The sequence below is a fragment of the Eleutherodactylus coqui genome, chromosome 2, assembly GCF_035609145.1.
Source record: "Eleutherodactylus coqui strain aEleCoq1 chromosome 2, aEleCoq1.hap1, whole genome shotgun sequence".
In the NCBI taxonomy this organism is placed as follows: domain Eukaryota; kingdom Metazoa; phylum Chordata; class Amphibia; order Anura; family Eleutherodactylidae; genus Eleutherodactylus; species Eleutherodactylus coqui.
In genome coordinates, this window is record NC_089838.1 from 229,762,066 (window position 1) to 229,775,023 (window position 12,958).

Here is a 12,958-nt window from a genome sequence, read left to right on the forward strand (position 1 = left end):
AGAAAGAAAAAAAAATCCCACTGCTAACAGCAGCCAACACACAGCTATCAGTGGCCCTAATAAGGACCTTTGGGGGGTCTTGAAGCCTACACTAACTACCAATTCTTTCCCTACAGCAGCTCCGGTATAAACAGCACTGTCCCTCATCTAACTCACACCGCATCTGAGGCGAGCCGCGGGAGGGGCCGACTTTTATATTAGGCGAACACCTGATCTCGCCAGCCACTCACAGCAGGGGGGTGGTATAGGGCTTAAACGTTGCAGGGGGAAGTTGTAATGCCTTCCCTGTCTTTCAATTGGCCAGAAAAGCGCGCTAACGTCTCAGGGAAGGAAGTGAAAGTAACCAGAACACCGCATGGTGTTCGTCACGAATAACGAACATCCCGAACACCCTAATATTCGCACGAATATCAAGCTCGGACGAACGCGTTCGCTCATCTCTAGTAACAAACCATGTGATTGTTCCCTGATTATAAGTCACTGCTGTTTTTGTTAAAGGGAACCTGTCACGTCCCCACAGCAACATAAGCTAAGTTATGGAGTTGTTAGGGAATGTGATATTCAGAGGTGTAACTTAAAGCTCCTGGGCCCTAATGCAAAACCTGTAATGGGACCTCCAACTATAATGCTTTATTCATAGTACTGGGCTCCCTATATGGAGAAGAGAGGCCTTATGGGCCCCCTAAGGCTCCTGGGCCTGGGTGCAACCGCATCCCCTGCATCCCCTATAGTTACACCCCTGGTGACATTGAGCCGGGTGAAGTTTTTTTTTTTACTCACCTCCTCCCGCGATCCAGCGCTGTCATCCTCTGAAGACTGCGCAGCACTAGAACATCTGCCTCTCTTGAGAGTTCTGTGTGCACACTTCTCCCATAGACTTCTATAAGAGAGGACTTTGAAAAGAGTCAGATTTTCCTGTGCCATGTGATCTTTGGAGGACGACAGCGCTGAATCACGGGAGTGGGTGAGTATAAAAAACATCACCCGGCTCCCTGTCATCTGCCCTAATTACACCATAACTTGTGGGGACGTGCAGGTTCCCTTTCAAAAACTGCAGTCTCTGTGGACATCAGAGTAATTTTTCAGACAGGTCATCTGCTGGTGAAACACAGGAAGGATATAGAAGATGAAGTAATATTGCACAGAACCAGGCCACATTAGGAAAGTATCTCATTAAGATTTTTCGTGTAGAGAAGTGTGGTCTCCCAATCGTCTACTCAGTCCTTCATATAGTCATTATCTGGCCCTTATAGGTAAGCAGTGTTAATCTGGCCACAGATATTAGATTCCAGTATTAGATTCTGCCAACAATAATATCTATGAGGACTGCTGCCCATCAGGTGAAACAAGGGCCCAACAGTGTCGGACAATTTTCCCCACTCTTAGTAGACCAGCTGTATACAATATATGAAAAGCTGTGCTCCCCTCTCAAATGTCATTCAGCTCCAGTGCCGACCCTCACTTCCAGTCTGATACTGAAAGTCCCTGCAGCGGTCATGTGCCGTTCACTATGTATGTGGTCGCTGCAGTCAAGCACTGGCCACTGAGGTCACATGTGCATGAACAGCACAACTGCTGCAGGATCTTCTGGCATCAGACCGGAGGAGAACAGCAACGTTGGAGCACTGTGACATAGAGAATCATAGGATGGTAGAGTTGGAAGGGACCTCCAGGGTCATCGGGTCCAACCCCCTGCTCAGTGCAGGATCACTAAATCATCCCGGACAGATGTCTGCCCAGACTCTGAAGACTTCCACTGAAGGAGAACTCGCCAACTCCTTTGGTAACCTGTTCTACTCATTCATCACCCTCACTGTCGGAAATGTTATTCTAATATCTAATCTGAACTATTATATCTAATATGTATTACAGAACTCAATTTAAACTCATCACCCTCACTCATAGAGCTCTCCATGGCGCCGCCATACATCAGCTCCCTCCTATCCATACGTCACCCATCCCGCACACTGCGCTCTGCCAACATGCTCAGACTAGACGTCCCCCTTATACGAACCTCACATGCTGGCCTCCAAGACTTCACCAGAGCAGCACCGCCCCTCTGGAATGCTATACTCCAGAACAACCGGATTATCCCTGATGCATGGAACTTCACACGTGCCGTAAAGACTCAAGTGGTCAAAGAAGCATACTAACTCCCCTGACTTTAGTCCCCCGCCCTCAAACTACGCCCATCATGTACACTCCCTGCTCCCATACCTCCACCACACCCCTTCCTGATTGAGCCCCCCATGTATCAAATGCGCTGTGAAATAAGTTGGCGCTATACAAATAAAGATTATTATTAAATTGTGTCTGCTCCCTTTCAGTTTCATCCCATTGCTTCTATTCTTTCCTTGTGTAAATGAGAATAGGGCCCCCTGCACACGGGCGGAATTTCCGCCCATGCCTGCGGAAAACAGGCGGAAAACAAATCGCAGCATGTTCTATTCCTGTGCAGGTCTCGCAGAGGTCCGCACAGAAACGTTACTCCCGGCGCCCCGGCTCTGCTCTGTGCATGCACCGACTTCGCGGTAGCCGGCACATCACAGAGCCGGAGCCGCGGGAGAAGGTGAGAGCCGCACTGGTCCCTACAGGGGCGCGGGTCGGGGGCCTAAGGCTCTGCACTGTGAAAACCCTTCTTTTTTGCAAGCTAACCATTCCCAGATCCTTTAACCGTTCCTCATAAGACATGATTTGCAGACCGCTCACCATCTTGGTAACCCTCATTTGAGAGGTGAATACAGTGCAGGCGGCCTAAGGCTCTGCACTGTGAAAACCCTTCTTTTTTGCAAGCTGACCATTCCCAGATCCTTTAACCGTTCCTCATAAGACATGATTTGCAGACCGCTCACCATCTTGGTAACCCTCATTTGAGAGGTGAATACAGTTTTCTTGTTTATTTTAGACACTTCTTCCCCCCGCCAATCTCTTTTAGGATGTTGGAACTTCTTATAATTCGTGCATGACACGGAGATTTTAGAACTGGGTTTCCCGTGGCTGCTGTGCACCAATAGCCATAATTTTGTAAATGTGCTTAAGTGCACGACGGTGTGGTGGTAATGGTTTATAGAGGTGAAGCCGGGTGACGGGTTCCCTTTGGGGGGTTTCACACAGGTTGTTTTTTTTCAAATACTATGTTTTTTGTGGTTTTCATGTTAGCATTTTTTATTTGAGTTTTAGAGATGGAATCCAAGTGAGAAATCCACATCGCAGTCCACTGTCTGCACGTACCCAAACACTTTCTCTAGAGGGGGAAAAACCCCGCCATGTATGTGTGAAGCCGGCTACACACGGGTGTCAAAATTGCGCCAGATTTGTGCAGTTTGAGACGCACAAATATGAACACCATTCTTTTGAATGGGGTCATACACATGAGCGATGCCTTCCTGCACGGCACTGAGATGCGATGCTACGCGGGAAACAGCACGTTCTATCTTGGTGGTGCTTTCGCATTGTAGCATGTAGCGATGCTGCTGCCCCATTGAAAGCAATGGGAGGAACGCCGTCATCCTCTGCTGCAGCTGTGGCAGCCACGCCGGACGATCCCTGAAGTGATACGAAGTTGTTTGGCCATGAAAACGCCTGGCATCCCTGGGGATTTCACAAGGTGGGGAGTGCGATCTGGGACGGAATTCACGGCGCTCACCCATGTGAAATCAGCCTAAGACCGGATTCACACACGTATCTGTGCAGTGTTTTGCACACAGAACACGCAGTGAATTAAACACATAAGCGTATTTTGCACACGCATTTTGTTTGCGCAAAAAAACATGCAGCAGGTTCCGTTTTCTGTGCATTTGCGCACAAAAGTAGCACATACAGAACTAATTAACTTAATTGTCCATTTCAATGAATGGGAACATAGCTGCATGCTTTTTTTGCGCGTGCAAAATACAGTAAAACACGCACATACGCGCAAAAATATGCAATGTCCATTGCACAGATACGCATATAAATGTGGAACCGACACTGCCGCATGCTCATCAGGCCGCAGTATATTTGCGGACTGAGTAATTATTTTGCGCGCCTATCGGCATATTTTACCGTACTTTTTCCGCACACAAGGCATGTACATTTGCGCGGCAGATAAAGTCGCGCTGCTTGAAATGTCTAATTAGTCTAAGTTCCAGATGTGTCTTTATCCTGCCTAACTACGCAGCGTTTCACGCGTCTCATATTTTGCACGCAATATCGCACTTACAAACCAGCGATTTTCTATGCGAATGGATGCGTTTTGTCGAAAAAAACTCATCATATCACTGATTATGTGAAAATAAGGTTTCAAGAGGATGAAATAAAAATCGCAGTCGCCTAAAACTCGCAATCTCATGCCAGGACAATGCCATTTTTATATGTCCTCCAACAGAGAATAGGCGATTCCTGGGCAGATTTCACGTGCCATTTCTGCATTTCACAATGAATGAATGACCTCAGCAGTTCGTTATCTGATGGGAAACGTGAATAACCCCGGGATGTTTCACCTCTGGAATCTATCAGAAAGGTCACGACATGCCGCGTGAAGCCTGACAATCAGGACATGTCACGTGAATACTTTTCCCGCACGTGACGTCAGCGCCCAGGACATTGTGTTCCAGCCCGGCGGGCGGAGATGTGAGAAGAGTACAATGAGCCGGCAGTACCCGCACGTCTCCAGCAGAGGGCGTGTGGGAGACAAAGACAATGAATAGGATGCTTTATGCCTCGAGATGAATGGCTGATATCGCAGCCAATCAGAGCAGCCCGCCCCGTCCTATCAGCGAGAGCCGCCGATGACTTTTTAAATCCCCCAGCCTAGCGCAAAGCGGGAAGTAGCGCCGGCGGGGGCGTGGTCTGCCCGGCAGCTTATATGGACGGAGCTCACTGCCGGCTCTCAGCTAGAGAACATGTCTGAGCAGCTGGAGGAGCAGAGCCGGGAGCTGCTGGAGGATTATCTGCTGCGCTGCCGAGGGGACGAGCGCCCCCAGCCGGCGCCTCCTGCCGCGGACACCCTGTGGCGGGTGGCGCAGGAGGTTCACCTCGGGCATAGCGCTTTCTTCAAGTCGTGCGAGGAGCTGGAGACAGAGCCCGGCAGCATCCTGCAGCGGGTGGCCCGCGAGGTGGCTCTGGAGGGAGGACTCAACTGGGGGAGGGTGGTCGTGCTCATTGTGTTCGCCGGGACGTTGGCGCAACGGAGGCGGAAAGCCGGGACCCCCCGGGAGCTGGCGGGCGTGCTGAGCCGCTTCCTGGTCCGCGAGCAGGCGGATTGGCTGGAGAAGAACGGAGGATGGGTAACTATCTGACCGTAGTATGTCGAGTGGATGTAGTGTGCCTGCTGGGGGGTGGGGGATATTCCATACTGTACACTGCTGGGGGGTGGGGGATACTCCATACTGTACACTGCCGGTGCTGCCCCACTATGTGGGAGGCCATGACTCATGCCTCTAGCGCTCATCACCTGCCGGTCCTCGGGCTCTGCAGCACCTCTGTCACTGGAGACACTAGCACCAGCCGGAAGGTTCTAGAAGAGTGTGGAGGTTCTTGGGGACTGCTAGCAGGTGGGTCTGTGCCCCCTGCCCTTGTGCTCTGTAGCCCCCCAGGAGGTTCTGGATCTCCGGTTTTCCTATACCGGCTATCGCTTGTCCTCCAGTGCTGGTGGTACGGTGCTACATAATGCCTGACCCCCACCCCCCTGGATGTGCCGGCACTGCATGCTGTAGGGTTTTGGCCAGTTTCATACAAGCATGTTGATGGGTGGTTTCACATCTGCATTGGGGATTCCACTTTCCTGCTCCGTTTGGGGAACAGAAGGGAAATCCCCATGGCTGAAGTCCTTCTCGGGACTGCACTAGCAAGACCCCATTGACTAGAGTGGGGGTCCACCCGGTCGGCTTTTAGATGGAAGAGTCCTGCATGTAGCGCTGCTTCCGTTATCTTCAGCCACGTCTGATGGAGCATCCGGCCGGAGGTCCCAACGCAGATGTGACACCGCTGTAATGTCCCTAATCCGCCTCTGCTACAGGTGGCAGTGCAGCCATATGGCATCAGGGGTTCATCTGTTCTGTCTCCATATTGATTCTACTGGGTAAATACCGACAATTGTAGCAATATGGAGGCAAAAGTGGGTCACACTTCCTTTATAAAAAAAACAAACCTGATAAATATGCCATGTAAATAGATATTTAGCTCTACAGTGGCTCTATCACTAACCAGATACAAAGTTATGTGCCCTTCTGAAAGCTGCCTTTACCCACATGGCCAATGCTGTCTGTATGCAGGGGCTGCGCTGTGGGCAGGGCTAAGATGGGGACGGCTGACAGACCCCACTGCCCTCCTAGACAGATGAAGTTATTCTTCCATTCTCTCCATCTGGGATGGAGGTCAAATAAAATGAACTTCTTGGAGCACCTAACAATAGTGATGGTGTCATCCAAACATAGAGGTAGCGTCACGGCTCCGCTTATTTCTAGGGCCCTAGTAATGGCGTTATACAATAGTCAGCTGTCTGCTGGTCCTCATCCTGGCACTTGCTGTCACTAGTAGTTGGTCCTGGTGGCACGTTGTCATTGACTAGTACATAATTATGGCAGAGCTCCAGTTCAGTCACCTGTTTAGGTAAAGACCTCCCCAATCGGCGGTCTCCTGACTTTCCAGCTGCTCCCTGCCACATTGCAGAGCATGCTGGGAGTTTTACAGTAGGTGTAGACACTATTGAAAGACCGCAGGACTAGGTGGCTAATAAAGTAGTTACCCCTGGCTAAAGTCAACCCTACGCTGCTTGTTTTATCTTTTTCCGCAGCCCTCGAACGCGTCATCTATTTTCAATGGGACAGTCAAACACATGGCATGCCGAACAATGAGACGCTTCCCATTGTAATCAATGCCGATCCTCCGGTACGCGTGAAACAAGCGCTGGAGGATCGGAATATCACTGAAGTGATGCGAGGCGTTTTTGCATGAACGCACGTTGACCAGCACAATATTGCGCTCCCCCACGTGAATGTAGCCTCAGTGTCCTCCGTGCATTAGGCACCAACACCTGTTGTCTTAATGGGGACTTTCCTCGCTTCTGGTAAATCTAGTATGTAGTGATTCTCGTTTCTGACACGTGGAACAAATGCGCAAAGCAGAAGTTTCCAGATTGTGAGGCGGTATAAGAAGGGGATTCCTGGGGGGACAAACACTACAAATAGTTTGCCCTGTGACTAGGAGCGTGGGGTCTTGTGTAGTTGGAAGCTGTGGTCTTGGGGTCGGTGAAGTCTTCCTAAGGATGGGGCAGATGTAGTACATATACTGGTCTGTACTGTGAAGTACTGACAGGATGTTACATATGGTAACAATATGCCTGGAAGCTTCATATTGTAATGTTGGCCACATAAACACTCGTGACTCCTTATTGTCAGGTGAGACATTTCCAGAATCTTTGGCAAAACTTTCTTTTTCTGCTGCAAAACTTAGCGGTGAGTCATTAGAGCAGAGAATGAATGTGGCTTTGCTTGTACAGCCTTGGAAATTCTACTCCCCCCTCCTTGACATGGAAGGGGTTAATGGAAGTCACAAGGCAGCAAAAGTTATGTTTGCACAAATTAATTGTAAAGAGCAGAGTTCCGGAAGGTATTGAGGGTAGAAGTTGTTTACACGCTTCTCTGCCAAGCCGCGTTCAAACATCACCATCTGGAGGCCGTTGCTTCCATGCTTGTGCTGAGCAAAGACCCAGTAAACAGCTGCTCTCCTCCATCGCTGGGACCTTACCGTCTGACTTTGTATGGATCGATGGAGATGGAGTGGCGGTCTCCGTGCCCACTTCTTGGAAACGCTGTAAACAATGTGCTTCACTGGAGACTTAGTTTATATGACTCAGGAGTGGGAAGTGATCTCAGACTTCAGTATTTCCTTTTAGAAGGAAACTGAATAACCTGAAAAAACCCACTTAAACCTGCAAACTCCATTCAGATGGCCCTAGATAGATTTAAACCAGGAGGTCAATGCTGCAAGGGAGGGAGCAGGAGCAGTGCTGACCACAATCACTGCACTCTTGCTGTGACAATGGGGAACAAGGGATGTGAATCAGTGCCATTTCCTCTTAATCTCAGATCCCACATCCTATTTTACCAGTAAGCTCTAGTGTAGAGCATGTTCACATGTAGCGGATAATCCGTACCAAAATCTGCACCCTAAGTGCTCTTTCACACAAGCGTAATTTATGGCCATGCTAAAACAGCACAGCTCTCGAAGCGCTAATTCGGTGTCAATGAATAGCGGCCATGAGCGCGTTGTGGCTGCTATAAGCGAGTATGCTGCTAACCTTTTTTTTTTTTATTTCGGTGCGTCAAAAAATTGTTTCTTTGAAAGAACCCATAGAAAACCATGCGTTCTTTTAGATGTTTTTTCCCTTTTGACCCACCTGCTTTGTGTCTAATTGATGGCTGTGTGAAAGAGCCCCAAGGGTCCTATTACACAGCTCATGCAGAGTGCCTATCAACACTTGTTTAAAGGGCATTCTCACAGGCAAGCAATTGTTAATGCATTCCTTTGCCCTCCATACTCTTTCCACTTTGGTATTTTGGGCCAAGCAACCCCCTCACTTGCTCATTTGTCTGTCATTGCAGCCCTGTTTCCATGAGGGCAATATTTGGGTAGAAGCATCTGTGCATGCATGTGATGGGTGCTTCACGGCTTGAGAACTTTCTCTAGTCTTAGCTGCTAATATGGGGTTAAATCTAAGTTTTGTTTATATTTATTGAAATATATATTTTTTTCTATCTTTCAGGAGGGTTTCCAAAAATTTTGCAACAAAAAAAACAACCACCAAGGACAAGAGAACAGTCATTTTTCCAATGCCCTCATGGCAGCTGCTGGAGTCGGACTTGCAGGATTAGTCTTTCTTCTGGCTGTAAGATGAACAGTGGAAGCACACAGTGGACTTCTGATATGACCGAGGGCTTCTTTGGACCAGAACATCATCTGAACTTTTGTCTCAGCCTTTGATGCCAAAGAACTTTTGATAAAGGACTGAATTAAAGCAGAGGGTGATCTCACATCTCCAGTCGGAGGTTCTTCTGCAGATCTTGCTGAAAATGGCGCTTTTTCTTTTGTCCCAAAAGTGGGCGACCTCCCATTATAGTTCAGAGATGGAACCTTTCGGCCGCAGAGATTCCCCATTCTTGCTCCCTGAACGGAGCAGGAAAGTGAAATCCCCAGTGCAGATGTGAAAGCACCCTTATGCACTTGTGCTTAATGCACAGAAACATGACCACAGATTACTAGAGAGCACTTTTGCCAATGCAAAGACTGAAGTTTTTGTAAAATATACAGACTGAAGTTTGAAGTTTCTTTTAAAATTTGTGTGATTGGTAAAGGAAAAAATGTTATTTTTATTAGTACGTAAAATGTGTGAAATGTTCTGTTCTTGGATGAAGCACTTTTTGTTTAGGCTTTACTAGTTGTATTTATATAGGTTAATGTTTTATTTTTACATAACTCAGTATTTAGGAACACTGTTACAATAAAGTAACAAAAAAGAATTGTAAATCACATTATTTTACCGGGTGCGCACATGGCATACATCAATCATTTAGATGCTTCCCTAGTGGCCACACTTATTGGGGCTCAGTTATTTTTTAATGGAGTGCTAATAATGGCGTCCAGTAGGTGTGTAAACATATGGTGCATCATGACATATTCAGCAGGTGTAACACTTGGCATTACAGGTGGGGAAACACTTGGGAGGTTTGCTGGTCCGCAGGAATAGCCCCCTAGACTTGTACAATCCAACTTGCTGGATACCACACAGACCACTGGGGAAAAATTGTCTTCTATTTTCCTTGTAGACATTGAGCAAGTTAATCATATTTTAGTCCAATTCTATACTGAAGTTTGAAAACTTAATTTAACATTGTTATATTTTTTTTTAAATCTTGGAAGCAAGTGGAAGTTTTTGATAAATATTTCACTGTTTTCTGTACCAAGGACTCATCATATTTATGTTAGACTTTCATATACATTGTAGTCCCCAAAGAGATCTGGCATCTCTAAGTCAGTAATATATTAATACAAATCCTTGGACAATATTTTTACTGTGTTTAATAAATTGTGTACATTTGGCACTTGCTGGACTGGTCATTCTGTCTTGGAACAATCCACATTAAGGGCTTATTCACATGTGCGTATATTGGCTGGGTTTTCACGCCCCGGCCGATATACGCTGCCCCTCTGATGCATTGGCTTACAATGAATCAGTGCACAGGGGCATATTTCCGCGGTGTAAAAAAAAAACCCGACCGGGCACTTCTATGGCGGTGGCAGCTGCATAGATTTCTATGGAAGCAAATGACAGCTGCAGGAGGTGGGAGGGAGTTCAGCAGCATGACTGCCAAACTCCTTTCTCCTCTCTGCCCCTTGCTGCTGCTGTTTGCAGTGAGATGAGGGCTGAGCTACACTCCACCCTCCCATTGCTGCCTGCAGACAAGGGGGGGATGGGGGCTTAGCTCTGCACCGTCCCGCCCCTCCCATTGCAAACGGCCAGAGGGGAGGTGAGGTGAGCCGGGAAAGGTAATTTGGTCCCATGGTATTGCGGCCTCGGTGTAAATCTGCTGGGCCCTTTGCTGTTCAGGCGTTTTTACAGCAATGGTGGGTGCACGTAAAACTCCTACGCTCGTGTAAATGGGCCCTAAAGGTAACATGTCGTCAAACTTGAGCCCTACGAACTATTATGAGGCTGAAAGGTGAGTAAATCTGGAAATCTGGGGAGGAGTTTTCTACTTGCTGAATGTTCAGCGCTGTCCTCATGAAGCCGGCACATGCCATGACTCAGATGGCTCTATTCACACTGTCCCATAGAGATGAATTGGAGACTGCAAAAAGTCACTCTGCAAGGACCAACTTCACAGTGACACAGCTCTGGGACGAGGCACTCATTGAGCATGAATCACGTCCCTGGATTCTATAACTTAGTTTATGGGGCTGAAAGGTCATGACAGGGTCCCTTATAAAATGCACCAAATCTTCACTAACATTACATGCACGTCATTGTGTTCTGCCTTCTATTAAAATATACATGGAGGTTTTGTTCATGTTGAGCCTCACACATGTCCGTCCAATCACTCCTCATGCCTAGAAGCCTCCATTGTTATCATGCTCTGAATCCGGGTCAGTAGACCTGTGATCAGGCTGAGACATGTCTGTATTATGAGCACATTTGTAATAAGGTCACATGAACCAGCCTTAAGCTGGTTACTGGGTCCATGGCCTAGCTGTTTAACCCATCACATGCCATGGTTAATTCCATCTGTGGGACTTAAGTGGCTTTATGGAACTTTTTTTTTCTTTCAATAAAATCAAGCACTAGACAAGTTGTCACATCTAATTACCTGTAGTATAAACCTAATGCTCAACCACTACACATGGTAAACGCTGAAGAGGGAAGATATTCATGTTAGGATAGCTGGCTTCTGCTAATCTGGCCTCAGAGTCCTGCAGCTCTTGATGGAGAAATAAAAATGTTCTCTTGTAATATGGTGACAATTTATTTTGTTAGTGTTGTACAGTAGTAAAACCTAGAACACTTGTATCCCCTGGAGGCCCAGTTTTTCAAGTGTTCCAAACTGTAAAATTTTGGCTACAGCAACCAATCACAGACCAGCTTCCATTTTACCGGAGCAGTTTGAGAAATGCAAGCTGAGCTGTGAATGGGTATGTGCAACAAAGGAAGTTCAGTTGTGGCAAATCCGCTGCAGTCATGCTGTGGCTGTACAACTGCAAACAGTAAAGTGTGTGCACAAACCAGCCTTGTTCACTGAGCTGAAGCATGCATATTTGCAAATACTTGTCTGAAGCCGCTGTAAGGGCTTATTCAGACGACCGTATATCGGCCGGGTATTCACACCGGCCGATATACAGCCCTCTCTGCAGGGGAGGAGGCTGGAAGAGCCTGGAGCAGTGCTCTGAGATCCCGCCCCCTCTCTGCCTCCTCTGCCTGTCTGCACTATTTGCAATGAGGGGGTGAGATGGAGGTGGGGCTAAGTTCCAGGAATTAGCTCCGCGGCCGTCCCACCTCCCCTCATTGCAAATAGTGCAGAGGGGTGGAGAGTTGGCAGAGGGGGCGTGAGGTCAGTGCACTGCTCCCAGCTCTTCCAGCCTCCGCCACCTGCAGAGAGGGACGCCATATATCGACCGACGTGAATACGTGGCCGATATATGGTCGTCTGAATAAGCTCTAAGTCTGAGAATAGGTGGTTCTTTTTGAAATACACTTACATCTACTTACCTCCCTTTTCTTAACTACTGTAGCTACAAGACAGCTATGTTTGTCTAGAAGTTTCAGTGAATTCTCTATAAAGTTTTTAAAAATTTTCACACTTCCAAAGGCAAAGGTACTTTCTCTGAAAAAGTCCCTGGCATTTGGCAAATAAGTTTCTATGGTAGGAGTTTTTACTAGATGAAGCACGAAACCCACGGGTTTCCGGTGGCATTAACTAACCTTTTCTTACTCCCTCCTCCATATCTGTGCTCCAGTCAGCAGCCCATTACCATCAGTTGCTCCCATGTCAAGGCCCATTTAGACAACGATTATTGCTCAAAATTCGCTCAAAAGCCGTCTTTTGAGCAATAATCAATGTCTAACTGCACTGACATCGTGCAGTTTTCGTTAAGCCTTCGCTCATCGTTGTCTTTCGGCATGCTGAGACAACGAGCCTTATCAGGGATTCACAGCAGGATACAGCCGATACTATTTCAGCTGTATCCCACTCCCTGATGACAGGCTGGGTATGAAGAACAGAGCAGTCTGGCTGTGTTCTTCATACCCCGCTCGGCTGTGTAACAGCTGGGCGCTTCGAGCAGAGAACAGCTGGATGCAGAAGACAAGCGGGCCCCCCCCTTGTCTTCTGCATTCTCTGCTCGGAATGCAAGGTGATCGCTAAATGTTTGAGCGATCACCTTGCGCTGTAAATGACACAATGATTATTGCTCAAAAGACCTCTTT

The 12,958-nt window shown here is 47.7% G+C and overlaps 1 protein-coding gene across 1 annotated transcript; it reads left to right on the forward strand.

The window, feature by feature from the left end:
• The first annotated feature begins 4,844 nt into the window (after positions 1-4,844).
• Positions 4,845-10,082, forward strand: BCL2L10 (BCL2 like 10). Its single transcript, XM_066592591.1, has 2 exons — positions 4,845-5,267; positions 8,747-10,082. The coding sequence occupies exons 1-2, from the start codon at positions 4,884-4,886 to the stop codon at positions 8,876-8,878; spliced, it is 516 nt and encodes a 171-aa protein (XP_066448688.1). The 5' UTR covers positions 4,845-4,883; the 3' UTR covers positions 8,879-10,082.
• The last annotated feature ends 2,876 nt before the right edge of the window (positions 10,083-12,958 follow it).